General features: G+C 42.1%; 1 protein-coding gene across 1 annotated transcript; it reads right to left on the reverse strand.

Moving 5' to 3' along the window:
- Positions 1-24,889: 24,889 nt before the first annotated feature.
- Positions 24,890-26,197, reverse strand: LOC310819162 (general transcription factor II-I repeat domain-containing protein 2-like; the record flags this gene model as incomplete). Its single annotated transcript, XM_083690409.1, has 2 exons — positions 24,890-25,029; positions 25,333-26,197. The coding sequence occupies 2 exons, from the start codon at positions 26,195-26,197 to the stop codon at positions 24,890-24,892; spliced, it is 1,005 nt and encodes a 334-aa protein (XP_083546535.1).
- Between the last annotated feature and the right edge of the window lie 213 nt (positions 26,198-26,410).

The following is a 26,410-nucleotide window of genomic DNA, read 5'->3' on the forward strand; positions in this document are numbered from 1 at the left end:
TACTGTCTAAGCATCGCAAAGCTGTATGCGTAAAGGCGTCTGACGTCACAGTGGCTTGCCTGAAACAAAGGAATTAGAGAAACATGTGTTTTCAGGGGCGTCGAACCGCCTTCTCCCGCTGATGGAGCAAAGTTGCTACAGTGACAAAGACAAGCTCCGCGCTCATGGGCAATTTATATGAGGCAACTGTGCTGCGAGTATCTAAGTAGTCGTCGTGCATGGATAAAATGCAATGTTTCAAACAGATCTGATGAATTCACCTACTTTGAAAAAGTGTGCGTTAGGGAGTTCTTTTGACACAAAGCGAAAATCTACAGTCAAGCGTCAATCAGCAGACAGCCGTGTGTTCTTTAGTCATGAGCCTGTTGTCAAAACGGCAGAAAAAAATGTTCACAAACGAAATATTGTTTCTACACTTAAAATGAACAAAGAAAAAATTAGCTAGCCTGATATAAGTCATGTTCATGACGATGCAAATGTAACGAGATTTCGAACTGTTCTGTTGCACACGTTGGGACTCATTTTATTTTTCTACAAAAATCCTTTGCCATGACGGGAATCGAACCCGGGCCACCCTGCGTTACAAGGCAGATTCCTATCCGCTAGACCATTTGGGAAGACTTGATATGTACACCCTAAGATATCTAAGTGTCATTTCGATGAGGTCTGTAGCAGAGGCCATAGAGCACAGCAAACAAATAATCATGTGTTGAAATATCCTTGTCGTTTTGAAAAATTACCATTGTCACCTGCACAGGAATGCCATGCGGCCAACATTGAAGAAATGTGCTTCTCAAATCTGTCATTAACTCTGTTTTCCACACGCTTTTTTCATTGCATTGCCATATAATCAATTGGTCATTGATGCGTCACGAATAACGACAATGCGTTGAAAATTAAAGAAATGTAAACATGAATTATGTTATTACTGTCTAAGCATCGCAAAGCTGTATGCGTAAAGGCGTCTGACGTCACAGTGGCTTGCCTGAAACAAAGGAATCAGAGAAACATGTGCTTACAGGGGCGTCGAAGCGCCTTCTCCCGCTGATGGAGCAAAGTTGCTACAGTGACAAAGACAAGCTCCGCGCTCATGGGCAATGTATATGGGGCAACTGTGCTGCGAGTATCTAAGCAGTCGTCGTGCATGGATAAAATGCAATGTTTCAAACAGATCTGATGAATTCACCTACTTTGAAAAAGTGTGCGTTAGGAAGTTCTTTTGACACAAAGCGAAAATCTACAGTCAAGCGTCAATCAGCAGACAGCCGTGTGTTCTTTAGTCATGAGCCTGTTGTCAAAACGGCAGAAAAAAATGTTCACAAACGAAATATTGTTTCTACACTTAAAATGAACAAAGAAAAAATTAGCTAACCTGATATAAGTCATGTTCATGACGATGCAAATGTAACGAGATTTCGAACTGTTCTGTTGCACACGTTGGGACTCATTTTATTTTTCTACAAAAAACATTTGCCATGACGGGAATCGAACCCGGGCCGCCCTGCGTTACAAGGTAGATGCCTATCCGCTAGACCATTTGGGAAGACTTGATAAGTACACCCTAAGATATCTAAGTGTCATTTCGATGAGGTCTGTAGCAGAGGCCATAGAGCACAGCAAACAAATAATCATGTGTTTAAATATCCTTGTCGTTTTGAAAAATTACCATTGTCACCTGCACAGGAATGCCATGCGGCCAACATTGAAGAAATGTGCTTCTCAAATCTGTCATTAACACTGTTTTCCACACGCTTTTTTCATTGCATTGCCATATAATCAATTGGTCATTGATGCGTCACGAATAACGACAATGCGTCGAAAATTAAAGAAATGTAAACATGAATTATGTTATTACTGTCTAAGCATCGCAAAGCTGTATGCGTAAAGGCGTCTGACGTCACAGTGGCTTGCCTGAAACAAAGGAATTAGAGAAACATGTGCTTACAGGGGCGTCGAACCCCCTTCTCCCGCTGATGGAGCAAAGTTGCTACAGTGACAAAGACAAGCTCCGCGCTCATGGGCAATTTATATGAGGCAACTGTGCTGCGAGTATCTAAGTAGTCGTCGTGCATGGATAAAATGCAATGTTTCAAACAGATCTGATGAATTCACCTACTTTGAAAAAGTGTGCGTTAGGGAGTTCTTTTGACACAAAGCGAAAATCTACAGTCAAGCGTCAATCAGCAGACAGCCGTGTGTTCTTTAGTCATGAGCCTGTTGTCAAAACGGCAGAAAAAAATGTTCACAAACGAAATATTGTTTCTACACTTAAAATGAACAAAGAAAAAATTAGCTAGCCTAATATAAGTCATGTTCATGACGATGCAAATGTAACGAGATTTCGAACTGTTCTGTTGCACACGTTGGGACTCATTTTATTTTTCTACAAAAAACATTTGCCATGACGGGAATCGAACCCGGGCCGCCCTGCGTTACAAGGTAGATGCCTATCCGCTAGACCATTTGGGAAGACTTGATAAGTACACCCTAAGATATCTAAGTGTCATTTCGATGAGGTCTGTAGCAGAGGCCATAGAGCACAGCAAACAAATAATCATGTGTTTAAATATCCTTGTCGTTTTGAAAAATTACCATTGTCACCTGCACAGGAATGCCATGCGGCCAACATTGAAAAAATGTGCTTCTCAAATCTGTCATTAACACTGTTTTCCACACGCTTTTTTCATTGCATTGCCATATAATCAATTGGTCATTGATGCGTCACGAATAACGACAATGCGTCGAAAATTAAAGAAATGTAAACATGAATTATGTTATTACTGTCTAAGCATCGCAAAGCTGTATGCGTAAAGGCGTCTGACGTCACAGTGGCTTGCCTGAAACAAAGGAATTAGAGAAACATGTGCTTACAGGGGCGTCGAACCGCATTCTCCCGCTGATGGAGCAAAGTTGCTACAGTGACAAAGACAAGCTCCACGCTCATGGGCAATTTATATGGGGCAACTGTGCTGCGAGTATCTAAGCAGTCGTCGTGCATGGATAAAATGCAATGTTTCAAACAGATCTGATGAATTCACCTACTTTGAAAAAGTGTGCGTTAGGAAGTTCTTTTGACACAAAGCGAAAATCTACAGTCAAGCGTCAATCAGCAGACAGCCGTGTGTTCTTTAGTCATGAGCCTGTTGTCAAAACGGCAGAAAAAAATGTTCATAAACGAAATATTGTTTCTACACTTAAAATGAACAAAGAAAAAATTAGCTAGCCTGATATAAGTCATGTTCATGACGATGCAAATGTAACGAGATTTCGAACTGTTCTGTTGCACACGTTGGGACTCATTTTATTTTTCTACAAAAAACATTTGCCATGACGGGAATCGAACCCGGGCCGCCCTGCGTTACAAGGTAGATGCCTATCCGCTAGACCATTTGGGAAGACTTGATAAGTACACCCTAAGATATCTAACTGTCATTACGATGAGGTCTGTAGCAGAGGCCATAGAACACAACAAACAAATAATCATGTGTTTAAATATCCTTGTCGTTTTGAAAAATTACCATTGTCACCTGCACAGGAATGCCATGCGGCCAACATTGAAGAAATGTGCTTCTCAAATCTGTCATTAACACTGTTTTCCACACGCTTTTTTCATTGCATTGCCATATAATCAATTGGTCATTGATGCGTCACGAATAACGACAATGCGTCGAAAATTAAAGAAATGTAAACATGAATTATGTTATTACTGTCTAAGCATCGCAAAGCTTTATGCGTAAAGGCGTCTGACGTCACAGTGGCTTGCCTGAAACAAAGGAATTAGAGAAACATGTGCTTACAGGGGCGTCGAACCGCCTTCTCCCGCTGATGGAGCAAAGTTGCTACAGTGACAAAGACAAGCTCCGCGCTCATGGGCAATTTATATGAGGCAACTGTGCTGCGAGTATCTAAGTAGTCGTCGTGCATGGATAAAATGCAATGTTTCAAACAGATCTGATGAATTCACCTACTTTGAAAAAGTGTGCGTTAGGGAGTTCTTTTGACACAAAGCGAAAATCGACAGTCAAGCGTCAATCAGCAGACAGCCGTGTGTTCTTTAGTCATGAGCCTGTTGTCAAAACGGCAGAAAAAAAATGTTCACAAACGAAATATTGTTTCTACACTTAAAATGAAGAAAGAAAAAATTAGCTAGCCTGATATAAGTCATGTTCATGACGATGCAAATGTAACGAGATTTCGAACTGTTCTGTTGCACACGTTGGGACTCATTTTATTTTTCTACAAAAAACATTTGCCATGACGGGAATCGAACCCGGGCCGCCCTGTGTTACAAGGTAGATGCCTATCCGCTAGACCATTTGGGAAGACTTGATAAGTACACCCTAAGATATCTAAGTGTCATTTCGATGAGGTCTGTAGCAGAGGCCATAGAGCACAGCAAACAAATAATCATGTGTTTAAATATCCTTGTCGTTTTGAAAAATTACCATTGTCACCTGCACAGGAATGCCATGCGGCCAACATTGAAGAAATGTGCTTCTCAAATCTGTCATTAACACTGTTTTCCACACGCTTTTTTCATTGCATTGCCATATAATCAATTGGTCATTGATGCGTCACGAATAACGACAATGCGTCGAAAATTAAAGAAATGTAAACATGAATTATGTTATTACTGTCTAAGCATCGCAAAGCTGTATGCGTAAAGGCGTCTGACGTCACAGTGGCTTGCCTGAAACAAAGGAATTAGAGAAACATGTGCTTACAGGGGCGTCGAACCGCCTTCTCCCGCTGATGGAGCAAAGTTGCTACAGTGACAAAGACAAGCTCCGCGCTCATGGGCAATTTATATGAGGCAACTGTGCTGCGAGTATCTAAGTAGTCGTCGTGCATGGATAAAATGCAATGTTTCAAACAGATCTGATGAATTCACCTACTTTGAAAAAGTGTGCGTTAGGGAGTTCTTTTGACACAAAGCGAAAATCTACAGTCAAGCGTCAATCAGCAGACAGCCGTGTGTTCTTTAGTCATGAGCCTGTTGTCAAAACGGCAGAAAAAAATGGTCACAAACGAAATATTGTTTCTACACTTAAAATGAACAAAGAAAAAATTAGCTAGCCTGATATAAGTCATGTTCATGACGATGCAAATGTAACGAGATTTCGAACTGTTCTGTTGCATACGTTGGGACTCATTTTATTTTTCTACAAAAATCATTTGCCATGACGGGAATCGAACCCGGGCCGCCCTGCGTGACAAGGCAGATTCCTATCCGCTAGACCATTTGGGAAGACTTGATATGTACACCCTAAGATATCTAAGTGTCATTTCGATGAGGTCTGTAGCAGAGGCCATAGAGCACAGCAAACAAATAATCATGTGTTTAAATATCCTTGTCGTTTTGAAAAATTACCATTGTCACCTGCACAGGAATGCCATGCGGCCAACATTGAAGAAATGTGCTTCTCAAATCTGTCATTAACACTGTTTTCCACACGCTTTTTTCATTGCATTGCCATATAATCAATTGGTCATTGATGCGTCACGAATAACGACAATGCGTCGAAAATTAAAGAAATGTAAACATGAATTATGTTATTACTGTCTAAGCATCGCAAAGCTGTATGCGTAAAGGCGTCTGACGTCACAGTGGCTTGCCTGAAACAAAGGAATCAGAGAAACATGTGCTTACAGGGGCGTCGAAGCGCCTTCTCCCGCTGATGGAGCAAAGTTGCTACAGTGACAAAGTCAAGCTCCGCGCTCATGGGCAATGTATATGGGGCAACTGTGCTGCGAGTATCTAAGCAGTCGTCGTGCATGGATAAAATGCAATGTTTCAAACAGATCTGATGAATTCACTTACTTTGAAAAAGTGTGCGTTAGGAAGTTCTTTTGACACAAAGCGAAAATCTACAGTCAAGCGTCAATCAGCAGACAGCCGTGTGTTCTTTAGTCATGAGCCTGTTGTCAAAACGGCAGAAAAAAATGGTCACAAACGAAATATTGTTTCTACACTTAAAATGAACAAAGAAAAAATGAGCTAGCCTGATATAAGTCATGTTCATGACGATGCAAATGTAACGAGATTTCGAACTGTTCTGTTGCACACGTTGGGACTCATTTTATTTTTCTACAAAAATCCTTTGCCATGACGGGAATCGAACCCAGGCCGCCTTGCGTTACAAGGCAGATTCCTATCCGCTAGACCATTTGGGAAGACTTGATATGTACACCCTAAGATATCTAAGTGTCATTTCGATGAGGTCTGTAGCAGAGGCCATAGAGCACAGCAAACAAATAATCATGTGTTTAAATATCCTTGTCGTTTTGAAAAATTACCTTTGTCACCTGCACAGGAATGCCATGCGGCCAACATTGAAGAAATGTGCTTCTCAAATCTGTCATTAACACTGTTTTCCACACGCTTTTTTCATTGCATTGCCATATAATCAATTGGTCATTGATGCGTCACGAATAATGACAATGCGTCGAAAATTAAAGAAATGTAAACATGAATTATGTTATTACTGTCTAAGCATCGCAAAGCTGTATGCGTAAAGGCGTCTGACGTCACAGTGGCTTGCCTGAAACAAAGGAATTAGAGAAACATGTGCTTACAGGGGCGTCGAACCGCCTTCTCCCGCTGATGGAGCAAAGTTGCTACAGTGACAAAGACAAGCTCCGCGCTCATGGGCAATTTATATGAGGCAACTGTGCTGCGAGTATCTAAGTAGTCGTCGTGCATGGATAAAATGCAATGTTTCAAACAGATCTGATGAATTCACCTACTTTGAAAAAGTGTGCGTTAGGGAGTTCTTTTGACACAAAGCGAAAATCTACAGTCAAGCGTCAATCAGCAGACAGCCGTGTGTTCTTTAGTCATGAGCCTGTTGTCAAAACGGCAGAAAAAAATGTTCACAAACGAAATATTGTTTCTACACTTAAAATGAACAAAGAAAAAATTAGCTAGCCTGATATAAGTCATGTTCATGACGATGCAAATGTAACGAGATTTCGAACTGTTCTGTTGCACACGTTGGGACTCATTTTATTTTTCTACAAAAATCCTTTGCCATGACGGGAATCGAACCCGGGCCGCCCTGCGTTACAAGGCAGATTCCTATCCGCTAGACCATTTGGGAAGACTTGATATGTACACCCTAAGATATCTAAGTGTCATTTCGATGAGGTCTGTAGCAGAGGCCATAGAGCACAGCAAACAAATAATCATGTGTTTAAATATCCTTGTCGTTTTGAAAAATTACCTTTGTCACCTGCACAGGAATGCCATGCGGCCAACATTGAAGAAATGTGCTTCTCAAATCTGTCATTAACACTGTTTTCCACACGCTTTTTTCATTGCATTGCCATATAATCAATTGGTCATTGATGCGTCACGAATAATGACAATGCGTCGAAAATTAAAGAAATGTAAACATGAATTATGTTATTACTGTCTAAGCATCGCAAAGCTGTATGCGTAAAGGCGTCTGACGTCACAGTGGCTTGCCTGAAACAAAGGAATTAGAGAAACATGTGCTTACAGGGGCGTCGAACCGCCTTCTCCCGCTGATGGAGCAAAGTTGCTACAGTGACAAAGACAAGCTCCGCGCTCATGGGCAATTTATATGAGGCAACTGTGCTGCGAGTATCTAAGTAGTCGTCGTGCATGGATAAAATGCAATGTTTCAAACAGATCTGATGAATTCACCTACTTTGAAAAAGTGTGCGTTAGGGAGTTCTTTTGACACAAAGCGAAAATCTACAGTCAAGCGTCAACCAGCAGACAGCCGTGTGTTCTTTAGTCATGAGCCTGTTGTCAAAACGGCAGAAAAAAATGTTCACAAACGAAATATTGTTTCTACACTTAAAATGAACAAAGAAAAAATTAGCTAGCCTGATATAAGTCATGTTCATGACGATGCAAATGTAACGAGATTTCGAACTGTTCTGTTGCACACGTTGGGACTCATTTTATTTTTCTACAAAAAACATTTGCCATGACGGGAATCGAACCCGGGCCGCCCTGCGTTACAAGGCAGATTCCTATCCGCTAGACCATTTGGGAAGACTTGATATGTACACCCTAAGATATCTAAGTGTCATTTCGATGAGGTCTGTAGCAGAGGCCATAGAGCACAGCAAACAAATAATCATGTGTTTAAATATCCTTGTCGTTTTGAAAAATTACCATTGTCACCTGCACAGGAATGCCATGCGGCCAACATTGAAGAAATGTGCTTCTCAAATCTGTCATTAACACTGTTTTCCACACGCTTTTTTCATTGCATTGCCATATAATCAATTGGTCATTGATGCGTCACGAATAACGACAATGCGTCGAAAATTAAAGAAATGTAAACATGAATTATGTTATTACTGTCTAAGCATCGCAAAGCTGTATGCGTAAAGGCGTCTGACGTCACAGTGGCTTGCCTGAAACAAAGGAATCAGAGAAACATGTGCTTACAGGGGCGTCGAAGCGCCTTCTCCCGCTGATGGAGCAAAGTTGCTACAGTGACAAAGTCAAGCTCCGCGCTCATGGGCAATGTATATGGGGCAACTGTGCTGCGAGTATCTAAGCAGTCGTCGTGCATGGATAAAATGCAATGTTTCAAACAGATCTGATGAATTCACCTACTTTGAAAAAGTGTGCGTTAGGAAGTTCTTTTGACACAAAGCGAAAATCTACAGTCAAGCGTCAATCAGCAGACAGCCGTGTGTTCTTTAGTCATGAGCCTGTTGTCAAAACGGCAGAAAAAAATGGTCACAAACGAAATATTGTTTCTACACTTAAAATGAACAAAGAAAAAATGAGCTAGCCTGATATAAGTCATGTTCATGACGATGCAAATGTAACGAGATTTCGAACTGTTCTGTTGCACACGTTGGGACTCATTTTATTTTTCTACAAAAATCCTTTGCCATGACGGGAATCGAACCCGGGCCGCCTTGCGTTACAAGGCAGATTCCTATCCGCTAGACCATTTGGGAAGACTTGATATGTACACCCTAAGATATCTAAGTGTCATTTCGATGAGGTCTGTAGCAGAGGCCATAGAGCACAGCAAACAAATAATCATGTGTTTAAATATCCTTGTCGTTTTGAAAAATTACCTTTGTCACCTGCACAGGAATGCCATGCGGCCAACATTGAAGAAATGTGCTTCTCAAATCTGTCATTAACACTGTTTTCCACACGCTTTTTTCATTGCATTGCCATATAATCAATTGGTCATTGATGCGTCACGAATAACGACAATGCGTCGAAAATTAAAGAAATGTAAACATGAATTATGTTATTACTGTCTAAGCATCGCAAAGCTGTATGCGTAAAGGCGTCTGACGTCACAGTGGCTTGCCTGAAACAAAGGAATTAGAGAAACATGTGCTTACAGGGGCGTCGAACCGCCTTCTCCCGCTGATGGAGCAAAGTTGCTACAGTGACAAAGACAAGCTCCGCGCTCATGGGCAATTTATATGAGGCAACTGTGCTGCGAGTATCTAAGTAGTCGTCGTGCATGGATAAAATGCAATGTTTCAAACAGATCTGATGAATTCACCTACTTTGAAAAAGTGTGCGTTAGGGAGTTCTTTTGACACAAAGCGAAAATCTACAGTCAAGCGTCAATCAGCAGACAGCCGTGTGTTCTTTAGTCATGAGCCTGTTGTCAAAACGGCAGAAAAAAATGTTCACAAACGAAATATTGTTTCTACACTTAAAATGAACAAAGAAAAAATTAGCTAGCCTGATATAAGTCATGTTCATGACGATGCAAATGTAACGAGATTTCGAACTGTTCTGTTGCACACGTTGGGACTCATTTTATTTTTCTACAAAAATCATTTACCATGACGGGAATCGAACCCGGGCCGCCCTGCGTGACAAGGCAGATTCCTATCCGCTAGACCATTTGGGAAGACTTGATATGTACACCCTAAGATATCTAAGTGTCATTTCGATGAGGTCTGTAGCAGAGGCCATAGAGCACAGCAAACAAATAATCATGTGTTTAAATATCCTTGTCGTTTTGAAAAATTACCATTGTCACCTGCACAGGAATGCCATGCGGCCAACATTGAAGAAATGTGCTTCTCAAATCTGTCATTAACACTGTTTTCCACACGCTTTTTTCATTGCATTGCCATATAATCAATTGGTCATTGATGCGTCACGAATAACGACAATGCGTCGAAAATTAAAGAAATGTAAACATGAATTATGTTATTACTGTCTAAGCATCGCAAAGCTGTATGCGTAAAGGCGTCTGACGTCACAGTGGCTTGCCTGAAACAAAGGAATCAGAGAAACATGTGCTTACAGGGGCGTCGAAGCGCCTTCTCCCGCTGATGTAGCAAAGTTGCTACAGTGACAAAGACAAGCTCCGCGCTCATGGGCAATGTATATGGGGCAACTGTGCTGCGAGTATCTAAGCAGTCGTCGTGCATGGATAAAATGCAATGTTTCAAACAGATCTGATGAATTCACCTACTTTGAAAAAGTGTGCGTTAGGAAGTTCTTTTGACACAAAGCGAAAATCTACAGTCAAGCGTCAATCAGCAGACAGCCGTGTGTTCTTTAGTCATGAGCCTGTTGTCAAAACGGCAGAAAAAAATGGTCATAAACGAAATATTGTTTCTACACTTAAAATGAACAAAGAAAAAATGAGCTAGCCTGATATAAGTCATGTTCATGACGATGCAAATGTAACGAGATTTCGAACTGTTCTGTTGCACACGTTGGGACTCATTTTATTTTTCTACAAAAATCCTTTGCCATGACGGGAATCGAACCCGGGCCGCCCTGCGTTACAAGGCAGATTCCTATCCGCTAGACCATTTGGGAAGACTTGATATGTACACCCTAAGATATCTAAGTGTCATTTCGATGAGGTCTGTAGCAGAGGCCATAGAGCACAGCAAACAAATAATCATGTGTTTAAATATCCTTGTCGTTTTGAAAAATTACCTTTGTCACCTGCACAGGAATGCCATGCGGCCAACATTGAAGAAATGTGCTTCTCAAATCTGTCATTAACACTGTTTTCCACACGCTTTTTTCATTGCATTGCCATATAATCAATTGGTCAGTGATGCGTCACGAATAACGACAATGCGTCGAAAATTAAAGAAATGTAAACATGAATTATGTTATTACTGTCTAAGCATCGCAAAGCTGTATGCGTAAAGGCGTCTGACGTCACAGTGGCTTGCCTGAAACAAAGGAATTAGAGAAACATGTGCTTACAGGGGCGTCGAACCGCCTTCTCCCGCTGATGGAGCAAAGTTGCTACAGTGACAAAGACAAGCTCCGCGCTCATGGGCAATTTATATGAGGCAACTGTGCTGCGAGTATCTAAGTAGTCGTCGTGCATGGATAAAATGCAATGTTTCAAACAGATCTGATGAATTCACCTACTTTGAAAAAGTGTGCGTTAGGGAGTTCTTTTGACACAAAGCGAAAATCTACAGTCAAGCGTCAATCAGCAGACAGCCGTGTGTTCTTTAGTCATGAGCCTGTTGTCAAAACGGCAGAAAAAAATGTTCACAAACGAAATATTGTTTCTACACTTAAAATGAACAAAGAAAAAATTAGCTAGCCTGATATAAGTCATGTTCATGACGATGCAAATGTAACGAGATTTCGAACTGTTCTGTTGCACACGTTGGGACTCATTTTATTTTTCTACAAAAATCATTTACCATGACGGGAATCGAACCCGGGCCGCCCTGCGTGACAAGGCAGATTCCTATCCGCTAGACCATTTGGGAAGACTTGATATGTACACCCTAAGATATCTAAGTGTCATTTCGATGAGGTCTGTAGCAGAGGCCATAGAGCACAGCAAACAAATAATCATGTGTTTAAATATCCTTGTCGTTTTGAAAAATTACCATTGTCACCTGCACAGGAATGCCATGCGGCCAACATTGAAGAAATGTGCTTCTCAAATCTGTCATTAACACTGTTTTCCACACGCTTTTTTCATTGCATTGCCATATAATCAATTGGTCATTGATGCGTCACGAATAACGACAATGCGTCGAAAATTAAAGAAATGTAAACATGAATTATGTTATTACTGTCTAAGCATCGCAAAGCTGTATGCGTAAAGGCGTCTGACGTGACAGTGGCTTGTCTGAAACAAAGGAATTAGAGAAACATGTGCTTACAGGGGCGTCGAACCGCCTTCTCCCGCTGATGGAGCAAAGTTGCTACAGTGACAAAGACAAGCTCCGCGCTCATGGGCAATTTATATGAGGCAACTGTGCTGCAAGTATCTAAGTAGTCGTCGTGCATGGATAAAATGCAATGTTTCAAACAGATCTGATGAATTCACCTACTTTGAAAAAGTGTGCGTTAGGGAGTTCTTTTGACACAAAGCGAAAATCTACAGTCAAGCGTCAATCAGCAGACAGCCGTGTGTTCTTTAGTCATGAGCCTGTTGTCAAAACGGCAGAAAAAAATGGTCACAAACGAAATATTGTTTCTACACTTAAAATGAACAAAGAAAAAATTAGCTAGCCTGATATAAGTCATGTTCATGACGATGCAAATGTAACGAGATTTCGAACTGTTCTGTTGCACACGTTGGGACTCATTTTATTTTTCTACAAAAATAATTTGCCATGACGGGAATCGAACCCGGGCCGCCCTGCGTGACAAGGCAGATTCCTATCCGCTAGACCATTTGGGAAGACTTGATATGTACACCCTAAGATATCTAAGTGTCATTTCGATGAGGTCTGTAGCAGAGGCCATAGAGCACAGCAAACAAATAATCATGTGTTTAAATATCCTTGTCGTTTTGAAAAATTACCTTTGTCACCTGCACAGGAATGCCATGCGGCCAACATTGAAGAAATGTGCTTCTCAAATCTGTCATTAACACTGTTTTCCACACGCTTTTTTCATTGCATTGCCATATAATCAATTGGTCAGTGATGCGTCACGAATAACGACAATGCGTCGAAAATTAAAGAAATGTAAACATGAATTATGTTATTACTGTCTAAGCATCGCAAAGCTGTATGCGTAAAGGCGTCTGACGTCACAGTGGCTTGCCTGAAACAAAGGAATTAGATAAACATGTGCTTACAGGGGCGTCGAACCGCCTTCTCCCGCTGATGGAGCAAAGTTGCTACAGTGACAAAGACAAGCTCCGCGCTCATGGGCAATTTATATGAGGCAACTGTGCTGCAAGTATCTAAGTAGTCGTCGTGCATGGATAAAATGCAATGTTTCAAACAGATCTGATGAATTCACCTACTTTGAAAAAGTGTGCGTTAGGGAGTTCTTTTGACACAAAGCGAAAATCTACAGTCAAGCGTCAATCAGCAGACAGCCGTGTGTTCTTTAGTAATGAGCCTGTTGTCAAAACGGCAGAAAAAAATGTTCACAAACGAAATATTGTTTCTACACTTAAAATGAACAAAGAAAAAATTAGCTAGCCTGATATAAGTCATGTTCATGACGATGCAAATGTAACGAGATTTCGAACTGTTCTGTTGCACACGTTGGGACTCATTTTATTTTTCTACAAAAATCATTTGCCATGACGGGAATCGAACCCGGGTCGCCTTGCGTGACAAGGCAGATTCCTATCCGCTAGACCATTTGGGAAGACTTGATATGTACACCCTAAGATATCTAAGTGTCATTTCGATGAGGTCTGTAGCAGAGGCCATAGAGCACAGCAAACAAATAATCATGTGTTTAAATATCCTTGCCGTTTTGAAAAATTACCATTGTCACCTGCACAGGAATGCCATGCGGCCAACATTGAAGAAATGTGCTTCTCAAATCTGTCATTAACACTGTTTTCCACACGCTTTTTTCATTGCATTGCCATATAATCAATTGGTCATTGATGCGTCACGAATAACGACAATGCGTCGAAAATTAAAGAAATGTAAACATGAATTATGTTATTACTGTCTAAGCATCGCAAAGCTGTATGCGTAAAGGCGTCTGACGTCACAGTGGCTTGTCTGAAACAAAGGAATTAGAGAAACATGTGCTTACAGGGGCGTCGAACCGCCTTCTCCCGCTGATGGAGCAAAGTTGCTACAGTGACAAAGACAAGCTCCGCGCTCATGGGCAATTTATATGAGGCAACTGTGCTGCGAGTATCTAAGTAGTCGTCGTGCATGGATAAAATGCAATGTTTCAAACAGATCTGATGAATTCACCTACTTTGAAAAAGTGTGCGTTAGGGAGTTCTTTTGACACAAAGCGAAAATCTACAGTCAAGCGTCAATCAGCAGACAGCCGTGTGTTCTTTAGTAATGAGCCTGTTGTCAAAACGGCAGAAAAAAATGTTCACAAACGAAATATTGTTTCTACACTTAAAATGAACAAAGAAAAAATTAGCTAGCCTGATATAAGTCATGTTCATGACGATGCAAATGTAACGAGATTTCGCACTGTTCTGTTGCACACGTTGGGACTCATTTTATTTTTCTACAAAAATCATTTGCCATGACGGGAATCGAACCCGGGCCGCCTTGCGTGACAAGGCAGATTCCTATCCGCTAGACCATTTGGGAAGACTTGATATGTACACCCTAAGATATCTAAGTGTCATTTCGATGAGGTCTGTAGCAGAGGCCAAAGAGCACAGCAAACAAATAATCATGTGTTTAAATATCCTTGTCGTTTTGAAAAATTACCATTGTCACCTGCACAGGAATGCCATGCGGCCAACATTGAAGAAATGTGCTTCTCAAATCTGTCATTAACACTGTTTTCCACACGCTTTTTTCATTGCATTGCCATATAATCAATTGGTCATTGATGCGTCACGAATAACGACAATGCCTCGAAAATTAAAGAAATGTAAACATGAATTATGTTATTACTGTCTAAGCATCGCAAAGCTGTATGCGTAAAGGCGTCTGACGTCACAGTGGCTTGTCTGAAACAAAGGAATTAGAGAAACATGTGCTTACAGGGGCGTCGAACCGCCTTCTCCCGCTGATGGAGCAAAGTTGCTACAGTGACAAAGACAAGCTCCGCGCTCATGGGCAATTTATATGAGGCAACTGTGCTGCGAGTATCTAAGTAGTCGTCGTGCATGGATAAAATGCAATGTTTCAAACAGATCTGATGAATTCACCTACTTTGAAAAAGTGTGCGTTAGGGAGTTCTTTTGACACAAAGCGAAAATCTACAGTCAAGCGTCAATCAGCAGACAGCCGTGTGTTCTTTAGTAATGAGCCTGTTGTCAAAACGGCAGAAAAAAATGTTCACAAACGAAATATTGTTTCTACACTTAAAATGAACAAAGAAAAAATTAGCTAGCCTGATATAAGTCATGTTCATGACGATGCAAATGTAACGAGATTTCGAACTGTTCTGTTGCACACGTTGGGACTCATTTTATTTTTCTACAAAAATCATTTGCCATGACGGGAATCGAACCCGGGCCGCCTTGCGTGACAAGGCAGATTCCTATCCGCTAGACCATTTGGGAAGACTTGATATGTACACCCTAAGATATCTAAGTGTCATTTCGATGAGGTCTGTAGCAGAGGCCAAAGAGCACAGCAAACAAATAATCATGTGTTTAAATATCCTTGTCGTTTTGAAAAATTACCATTGTCACCTGCACAGGAATGCCATGCGGCCAACATTGAAGAAATGTGCTTCTCAAATCTGTCATTAACACTGTTTTCCACACGCTTTTTTCATTGCATTGCCATATAATCAATTGGTCATTGATGCGTCACGAATAACGACAATGCCTCGAAAATTAAAGAAATGTAAACATGAATTATGTTATTACTGTCTAAGCATCGCAAAGCTGTATGCGTAAAGGCGTCTGACGTCACAGTGGCTTGTCTGAAACAAAGGAATTAGAGAAACATGTGCTTACAGGGGCGTCGAACCGCCTTCTCCCGCTGATGGAGCAAAGTTGCTACAGTGACAAAGACAAGCTCCGCGCTCATGGGCAATTTATATGAGGCAACTGTGCTGCGAGTATCTAAGTAGTCGTCGTGCATGGATAAAATGCAATGTTTCAAACAGATCTGATGAATTCACCTACTTTGAAAAAGTGTGCGTTAGGGAGTTCTTTTGACACAAAGCGAAAATCTACAGTCAAGCGTCAATCAGCAGTCAGCCGTGTGTTCTTTAGTCATGAGCCTGTTGTCAAAACGGCAGAAAAAAATGGTCACAAACGAAATATTGTTTCTACACTTAAAATGAACAAAGAAAAAATTAGCTAGCCTGATATAAGTCATGTTCATGACGATGCAAATGTAACGAGATTTCGAACTGTTCTGTTGCACACGTTGGGACTCATTTTATTTTTCTACAAAAATAATTTGCCATGACGGGAATCGAACCCGGGCCGCCCTGCGTGACAAGGCAGATTCCTATCCGCTAGACCATTTGGGAAGACTTGATATGTACACCCTAAGATATCTAAGTGTCATTTCGATGAGGTCTGTAGCAGAGGCCATAGAGCACAGCAAACAAATAATCATGTGTTTAAATATCCTTGTCGTTTTGAAAAATTACCATTGTCACCTGCACAGGAATGCCATGCGGCCAACATTGAAGAAATGTGCTTCTCAAATCTGTCATTAACACTGTTTTCCACACGCTTTTTTCATTGCATTGCCATATAATCAATTGGTCATTGATGCGTCACGAATAACGACAATGCGTCGAAAATTAAAGAAATGTAAACATGAATTATGTTATTACTGTCTAAGCATCGCAAAGCTGTATGCGTAAAGGCGTCTGACGTCACAGTGGCTTGTCTGAAACAAAGGAATTAGAGAAACATGTGCTTACAGGGGCGTCGAACCGCCTTCTCCCGCTGATGGAGCAAAGTTGCTACAGTGACAAAGACAAGCTCCGCGCTCATGGGCAATTTATATGAGGCAACTGTGCTGCGAGTATCTAAGTAGTCGTCGTGCATGGATAAAATGCAATGTTTCAAACAGATCTGATGAATTCACCTACTTTGAAAAAGTGTGCGTTAGGGAGTTCTTTTGACACAAAGCGAAAATCTACAGTCAAGCGTCAATCAGCAGACAGCCGTGTGTTCTTTAGTAATGAGCCTGTTGTCAAAACGGCAGAAAAAAATGTTCACAAACGAAATATTGTTTCTACACTTAAAATGAACAAAGAAAAAATTAGCTAGCCTGATATAAGTCATGTTCATGACGATGCAAATGTAACGAGATTTCGAACTGTTCTGTTGCACACGTTGGGACTCATTTTATTTTTCTACAAAAATCATTTGCCATGACGGGAATCGAACCCGGGCCGCCTTGCGTGACAAGGCAGATTCCTATCCGCTAGACCATTTGGGAAGACTTGATATGTACACCCTAAGATATCTAAGTATCATTTCGATGAGGTCTGTAGCAGAGGCCATAGAGCACAGCAAACAAATAATCATGTGTTTAAATATCCTTGTCGTTTTGAAAAATTACCATTGTCACCTGCACAGGAATGCCATGCGGCCAACATTGAAGAAATGTGCTTCTCAAATCTGTCATTAACACTGTTTTCCACACGCTTTTTTCATTGCATTGCCATATAATCAATTGGTCATTGATGCGTCACGAATAACGACAATGCGTCGAAAATTAAAGAAATGCAAACATGAATTATGTTATTACTGTCTAAGCATCGCAAAGCTGTATGCGTAAAGGCGTCTGACGTCACAGTGGCTTGCCTGAAACAAAGGAATTAGAGAAACATGTGCTTACAAGGGGCGTCGAACCGCCTTCTCCCGCTGATGGAGCAAAGTTGCTACAGTGACAAAGACAAGCTCCGCGCTCATGGGCAATTTATATGAGGCAACTGTGCTGCGAGTATCTAAGTAGTCGTCGTGCATGGATAAAATGCAATGTTTCAAACAGATCTGATGAATTCACCTACTTTGAAAAAGTGTGCGTTAGGGAGTTCTTGGCATGATTACATGGCAGGATTACAACCCAACGTGAGATGAGAGAATGTTGTGCTCTTATTTTCACGGAAACCTGGCTCTCGGACATCATTCCAGACTCTACCATCCAGCTTGAAACACATTCTGTCTTCCGCGGGGACCGCACATTAGCCTCGGGGAAAACGAGAGGCGGTGGCGTCTGTGTCTATGTGAACAATAGATGGTGCTCGGATGTACAGGTTGTTGAAAGACACTGCTCGGCTAATATTGAACTTTTGATGGTGAAGTGCAGACCCTTTTATCTACCAAGGGAGTTCAGTGCACTGTTTATTTTAGCTGTTTACATCCCGCCACAAGCGGACTCCACAACTGCACTGGGGCTGCTGCATGACATCATCAACAAGCACGAGACTGCACACCCAGACGCTGTGTTCACCATAGTCGGAGATTTCAACCACCGCAACCTTAAGAGTGTACTCCCGAAATACCATCAATACGTGAACTTTCCGACGAGGGAGAAAAATACTCTTGACCACGTCTACAGCAACGTGAGAGGAGCCTACAAAGCTGTGCCCCGGCCACACTTCGGACAGTCCGACCACATCTCAACGTTCCTCTATCCAGCGTACAGACAACTCCTCAAGCAAGCCCCCCCAGTGAGTAAAAATGTTAAAGTGTGGACTGAGGAAACTGAACTGGTGTTGCAGGACTGCTTTGACAGAACAAACTGGGATGTGTTTTAAACTGCTGCTCTGAGGGATGACTCTACTGTGGATTTAGAGGAATATGCTTCCAGTGTAACTGGTTACATCAGTACATGTGTTGAAAATATTGTGCCCACAAAACGCTGCAGGACATATCCCAACCAAAAGCCCTGGATTAACTGCGAAGTTCGGTCCATGCTATGCGCTCGCTCCACTGCATTTGCTTCAGGCAACGCTGAGGACTACAAGAAGGCCAGATATGACCTGCGTAGATCCATTAAAGAGGCCAAGAGGCAATACAGACTGAAGCTGGAGGGATTCTATTCCACCGCAGATTCCCGACGCATGTGGCAAGGCCTGCAACACATCACAGGCTACCGGCAGAGGAGCAGGGGGGCCACAACCAGCCAACTCACACTGCCAGATGAGCTGAACGAGTTCTATGCACGCTTCGATACCCTCAACACCAACCAACAGAGAGGGATTTCGACCACAGAGCACACACAGGACTCATCACTCACTGTGACATCAGCAGAGGTGTGTACGGCTCTGAGGAGAATAAACCCACGGAAGGCAGCTGGCCCAGACAACATCTCCGGGCGTGCCCTCAGGGTCTGCTCATCAGAGCTGGCTGAGGTGCTGGCTGATATTTATAACATGTCACTAGCACAAGCTTTGGTGCCCACCTGCTTCAAGACAACCACCATAGTGCCCCTACCAAAGAAAAACACTGTGACCTGCCTGAATGACTATCGACCCGTCGCACTCACCCCAATAGTGATGAAGTGCTTTGAGAGGATAGTCATGACGCACATCAAGAGGACCATCCCAAACACCTTAGACCCTCTACAGTTTGCGTACCGTCAGAACCGGTCCACCGACGATGCAGTCAACGCCGTCATCCACACCACCCTCACACACTTAGAGGGAAAGGACACATATGTAAGACTACTCTTTATTGACTACAGTTCAGCATTTAACACGGTTATCCCACACAAACTCTGTGCAAAACTCCTCACTCTTGGACTGACACCTGCTCTCTGTAACTGGGTGCTGGACTTCCTATCAGACAGACCCCAGTCAGTCAGAGTAGGCAACCGCACATCAGGCACAAGAACCACAAGCACAGGGACCCCCCAGGGCTGCGTGCTGAGCCCCCTGCTGTACACCCTCTTCACATATGACTGCGTGGCCTCCCAGGATAACACCAGCATCATCAAGTTTGCGGATGATACGACAGTCATTGGACTGATCACCGGGGGGGCTGAGGCGGCATACAGAAGAGAGGTGGCGGATCTGGTGGCCTGGTGTCAGGACAATAATCTCTCCCTGAACGCAGACAAGACCAAGGAGATGATTATTGATCCACGAAAGAAGAGTGTGCAGCACACACCACTGCATATAGATGAGACAGAGGTGGATAGGGTGAAAACCTTCAAATTCCTCGGAACCTACATCAGCGAGGATCTTACCTGGTCTCACAATGCACAACAGAACATTAAGAAATCCCAGCAGCGACTGTACTTCTTAAGAAGGCTGAAGAAATTTGGCATGCCATCCAAAGTTCTCAGCAACTTCTATAGATGTACAGTTGAGAGCACCCTTACCAGTTCCATCACAGTCTGGTATGGAAACTGTACAGCCCAGGACAGGAAGGCACTCCAGCGTGTGATAAAAACTGCACAGTATATCTCATAAGCAGCCTTCCCCTCACTTCAGGACATTTACAACACCAGGGTCACCAGGAGAACACACAACATCATCAGGGACTGCACACACCCCCAGCACAGACTCTTCACTCTCCTACCATCAGGCAGGCGCTACAGGAGTCTGAAATCTAGGACCACCAGACTGACAAACAGTTTCTATCCACAGGCCATCAGGCTTGTGAACAAGCTACCTCACAAAGCCCTCCCCCTTCCACCCCCCCACATCACTTGCATTACTTGACTTGACTGATCAACTGTGAACTCGACAGACATTCTGACTGCTGCTGTGACTTCACTACTGTTTGCACTACTACTGTTTGCACTAAATACCTCATGCAATTTGCAACAATGCATAAGCGCACTTTATAACTTTATAACTGTGATCCACCAGGTGCAATATAGAATTTGTATATGTATATATGGAACTAGTTTTTTTTTTCTTTAGTTTAGTCTGTTGTGTTAGGGGGGACTAGCAAAGTAAGATTTTCATTGTGTGGTGTAACTGTCTGTTTACTGTGCATATGACTAATAAATATCTTGAATCTTGAATCTTCTTTTGACACAAAGCGAAAATCTACAGTCAAGCGTCAATCAGCAGACAGCCGTGTGTTCTTTAGTAATGAGCCTGTTGTCAAAACGACAGAAAAAAATGTTCACAAACGAAATATTGTTTCTACACTTAAAATGAACAAAGAAAAAATTAGCTAGCCTGATATAAGTCATGTTCATGACGATGCAAATGTAACGAGATTTCGAACTGTTCTGTTGCACACGTTGGGACTCATTTTATTTTTCTACAAAAACCCTTTGCCATGACGGGAATCGAACCCGGGCCGCCCTGCGTGACAAGGCAGATGCCTATCCGCTAGACCATTTGGGAAGACTTGATATGTACACCCTAAGATATCTAAGTGTCATTTCGATGAGGTCTGTAGCAGAGGCCATAGAGCACAGCAAACAAATAATCATGTGTTTAAATATCCTTGTCGTTTTGAAGAAATTACCATTGTCACCTGCACAGGAATGCCATGCGGCCAACATTGAAGAAATGTGCTTCTCAAATCTGTCATTAACACTGTTTTCCACACGCTTTTTTCATTGCATTGCCATATAATCAATTGGTCATTGATGCGTCACGAATAACGACAATGCGTCGAAAATTAAAGAAATGTAAACATGAATTATGTTATTACTGTCTAAGCATCGCAAAGCTGTATGCGTAAAGGCGTCTGACGTCACAGTGGCTTGCCTGAAACAAAGGAATTAGAGAAACATGTGCTTACAGGGGCGTCGAACCTCCTTCTCCCGCTGATGGAGCAAAGTTGCTACAGTGACAAAGACAAGCTCCGCGCTCATGGGCAATTTATATGAGGCAACTGTGCTGCGAGTATCTAAGTAGTCGTCGTGCATGGATAAAATGCAATGTTTCAAACAGATCTGATGAATTCACCTACTTTGAAAAAGTGTGCGTTAGGGAGTTCTTTTGACACAAAGCGAAAATCTACAGTCAAGCGTCAATCAGCAGACAGCCGTGTGTTCTTTAGTAATGAGCCTGTTGTCAAAACGGCAGAAAAAAATGTTCACAAACGAAATATTGTTTCTACACTTAAAATGAACAAAGAAAAAATTAGCTAGCCTGATATAAGTCATGTTCATGACGATGCAAATGTAACGAGATTTCGAACTGTTCTGTTGCACACGTTGGGACTCATTTTATTTTTCTACAAAAATCATTTGCCATGACGGGAATCGAACCCGGGTCGCCCTGCGTGACAAGGCAGATTCCTATCCGCTAGACCATTTGGGAAGACTTGATATGTACACCCTAAGATATCTAAGTGTCATTTCGATGAGGTCTGTAGCAGAGGCCATAGAGCACAGCAAACAAATAATCATGTGTTTAAATATCCTTGTCGTTTTGAAAAATTACCATTGTCACCTGCACAGGAATGCCATGCGGCCAACATTGAAGAAATGTGCTTCTCAAATCTGTCATTAACACTGTTTTCCACACGCTTTTTTCATTGCATTGCCATATAATCAATTGGTCATTGATGCGTCACGAATAACGACAATGCGTCGAAAATTAAAGAAATGTAAACATGAATTATGTTATTACTGTCTAAGCATCGCAAAGCTGTATGCGTAAAGGCGTCTGACGTCACAGTGGCTTGCCTGAAACAAAGGAATTAGAGAAACATGTGCTTACAGGGGCGTCGAACCTCCTTCTCCCGCTGATGGAGCAAAGTTGCTACAGTGACAAAGACAAGCTCCGCTCTCATGGGCAATTTATATGAGGCAACTGTGCTGCGAGTATCTAAGTAGTCGTCGTGCATGGATAAAATGCAATGTTTCAAACAGATCTGATGAATTCACCTACTTTGAAAAAGTGTGCGTTAGGGAGTTCTTTTGACACAAAGCGAAAATCTACAGTCAAGCGTCAATCAGCAGACAGCCGTGTGTTCTTTAGTAATGAGCCTGTTGTCAAAACGACAGAAAAAAATGTTCACAAACGAAATATTGTTTCTACACTTAAAATGAACAAAGAAAAAATTAGCTAGCCTGATATAAGTCATGTTCATGACGATGCAAATGTAACGAGATTTCGAACTGTTCTGTTGCACACGTTGGGACTCATTTTATTTTTCTACAAAAACCCTTTGCCATGACGGGAATCGAACCCGGGCCGCCCTGCGTGACAAGGCAGATGCCTATCCGCTAGACCATTTGGGAAGACTTGATATGTACACCCTAAGATATCTAAGTGTCATTTCGATGAGGTCTGTAGCAGAGGCCATAGAGCACAGCAAACAAATAATCATGTGTTTAAATATCCTTGTCGTTTTGAAAAATTACCATTGTCACCTGCACAGGAATGCCCTGCAGCCAACATTGAAGAAATGTGCTTCTCAAATCTGTCATTAACACTGTTTTCCACACGCTTTTTTCATTGCATTGCCATATAATCAATTGGTCATTGATGCGTCACGAATAACGACAATGCGTCGAAAATTAAAGAAATGTAAACATGAATTATGTTATTACTGTCTAAGCATCGCAAAGCTGTATGCGTAAAGGCGTCTGACGTCACAGTGGCTTGCCTGAAACAAAGGAATTAGAGAAACATGTGCTTACAGGGGCGTCGAACCTCCTTCTCCCGCTGATGGAGCAAAGTTGCTACAGTGACAAAGACAAGCTCCGCGCTCATGGGCAATTTATATGAGGCAACTGTGCTGCGAGTATCTAAGTAGTCGTCGTGCATGGATAAAATGCAATGTTTCAAACAGATCTGATGAATTCACCTACTTTGAAAAAGTGTGCGTTAGGGAGTTCTTTTGACACAAAGCGAAAATCTACAGTCAAGCGTCAATCAGCAGACAGCCGTGTGTTCTTTAGTAATGAGCCTGTTGTCAAAACGACAGAAAAAAATGTTCACAAACAAAATATTGTTTCTACACTTAAAATGAACAAAGAAAAAATTTGCTAGCCTGATATAAGTCATGTTCATGACGATGCAAATGTAACGAGATTTCGAACTGTTCTGTTGCACACGTTGGGACTCATTTTATTTTTCTACAAAAATCCTTTGCCATGACGGGAATCGAACCCGGGCCGCCCTGCGTGACAAGGCAGATGCCTATCCGCTAGACCAGGGGTGCCCAAATTCTTCCCAGTGGAGGGCCAAAATTTAATCTGGGGGGAGGGTCGTGGGCCAAAATGTTAATTCTGCAGTACATTAAGTTAAATATGGGTATATATAGTATGCGTGTACAAAATAAACACTATCACAAAGTAATTTCGAAAAAGGAATGACACAGTTTATTGTGCTTCACATTAATGTTCAAAAAATTACTGACGTCAATCTGGCTTCTTTAAATTCGAAAAATAATTGAAGCACTATGAAATATTTGAAGACAGATATGGAACATTACTAGGCCTTGGGCCTATATCTTCAAATACAAAGACATTTAGTGCAAAGTAACATGGGACAAAACATGTCTCCATGGGACCAAAATACATTCTTCACTGGTTTGAACAATCATTTTTAAATCAGGAATAGTAGTAGAATTGGACAACAGCTTGAGAAGGTTTGTAGAAATCAGTACTGTACTTACAAGTGCAATAAACAAAGTAACATGGGACAAAACATGCCCCCATTAATCATACAGAGCAGAACATACTCTGACACATTGGAGGCCTAGGCCTACACATCCTGCCTGAAGTAGGCTAGGCCTATCAGTGGGAGACATGAAGCCTGTCCTTGGTTTTTAAAAGTCTCTCAATATCAGGCTCCAGCTGACTAACTGACAAAGTGAGAATGTCATGTAGGTGAGAGTCAGATAAAGCATTTCTTAGTTTGGACTTCTTAAGATTCATCAGGCTGAAAGCCTGCTCACATACATAGGTACTTCCAAAGAGGGATAACATCACCTGTGCATGTTTGCGGATCTTGCCATATCTGTGTGCAGGAACACATTTGTAAAAGTCCTGTAAGGAAAGCTCTCTGAACCTGCTACGGAGGTCTGAATCAGACTGAAGTTCCAAAAGTTCCATTTGAAGCTCCTCACTGACTGCATCCACATTTACAGAAAAGGGTTGCACAAACAGCTCATGCTGTTTCATTTCCACGAAAATCTTCAAAGCGATGGTCAAACTCCACCACAAGATTGCTGAGAATGTCGAGGTATTTTGGTGTGTCTTCCTCCATCAACCCAACTTCTCTGAGGCTGGGAAAATGTGCCAAATTTCCTGAATGTACAGACACAAAGACAAAAGGAGCAATGTAAGATGCAAGATTGTTCATTTGATTTTCAATTAAATACCAAACATCAATCAAATGAGAAAAAAATTACTTTTTTTTGTTTATGGCTGCAGTATGAAAAACAAATACTGCTTCTGTGATTGGATTTAATGCCTAGATTTAAATAGAACATCCATTTTCCACAAACACAAAGTATGCATGCATCACACAAATATAATAACATGGTTGTGATCAATAACAAGCCTACTACATTGTTGTGTGTTCAATAACATATTAAAGTTAGATCTCACCTGTTGAGAGATGTCTGCTAAGCAACTGGAGCTTTTGCTTGAAGGCTTTGACATGGTCATACATCTGAGTGATTATCTGGTCTCTCCCTTGAAGCTGAAGATTGAGGATATTCAGCAGCTCTGTGATGTCCACAAGAAAAGCCAGGTCTGCAAGCGAGTGATTGTCCGAGGGCACTTGGATGCTGTTCTTCTTTGTGGCTTGAAACACCCTGATTTCCTCACGCAACTCAAAGAAACGTCGTAAAACTTTCCCACGGCTCAGCCACCGCACCTCCTGGTGGTACAATACATCACCATACTGGGCATCCATCTCATCAACAAGAGCTTTGAACTGACGGTGTGAGAGCGCCTTTGAGCGAATATTATTGACAATGCCAACGACATCCTGCATCACGTTCTTCAGGCCGATGTTTTTAGCGCACAGTTGCTCCTGATGCAAAATACAATGGTATTTAAAAATCGAGCCACCAAACTCACGGACTTTGTCCGACACAAGTGCAGTTAGGCCTGCTCTCTTACCGACCATGGCCGGGGCTCCATCAGTCGTGATGTCAGATAGGTTTTCCCACTTCAACCCGTTCTTGTCCATAATTCGCTGCACTGCCATAAAAATATCGATACCTCTTGTTGTCCCTTTCAGTGTTTCAAGGCCCGCTAGTTCTTGACACACTTCAAAGTCCTCATTGACGCCTCGCAAAAACACCAGCAACTGTGCTGAGTCAGATATGTCGGTGCTTTCATCGCTTGCTATGGAGAAGGCAGAAAACCAACTTGCTCTTTGGGCTATCTGGCCCCGAACGTCTTCGGCCATGTCCTCAACGTGGCGGGTGTTCCTTGACAGGCTAATCTGAGAAAATGCCCGCATCTGAGTTGGACACACAGCTTCAGAAGCAATTGTCAGACACTCTTTGACAAAATCACCCGCAGCAAAAGCTCGTCCACTTCTGACAATGACTTTGCTAATGCGATAACTTGCCCGAGTGGCATTTTCTTGTGCAGTGGACGGCTGAAGTAAAGTTCGCTGCTGTGTGGTTAGCTTTCTTAGCAAGTCTGCTACCTTCAGCTTGCGATCGTCACC

This window comes from Argentina silus (assembly GCF_951799395.1).
Source record: "Argentina silus genome assembly, chromosome: 18".
In the NCBI taxonomy this organism is placed as follows: Eukaryota; Metazoa; Chordata; class Actinopteri; order Argentiniformes; family Argentinidae; genus Argentina; species Argentina silus.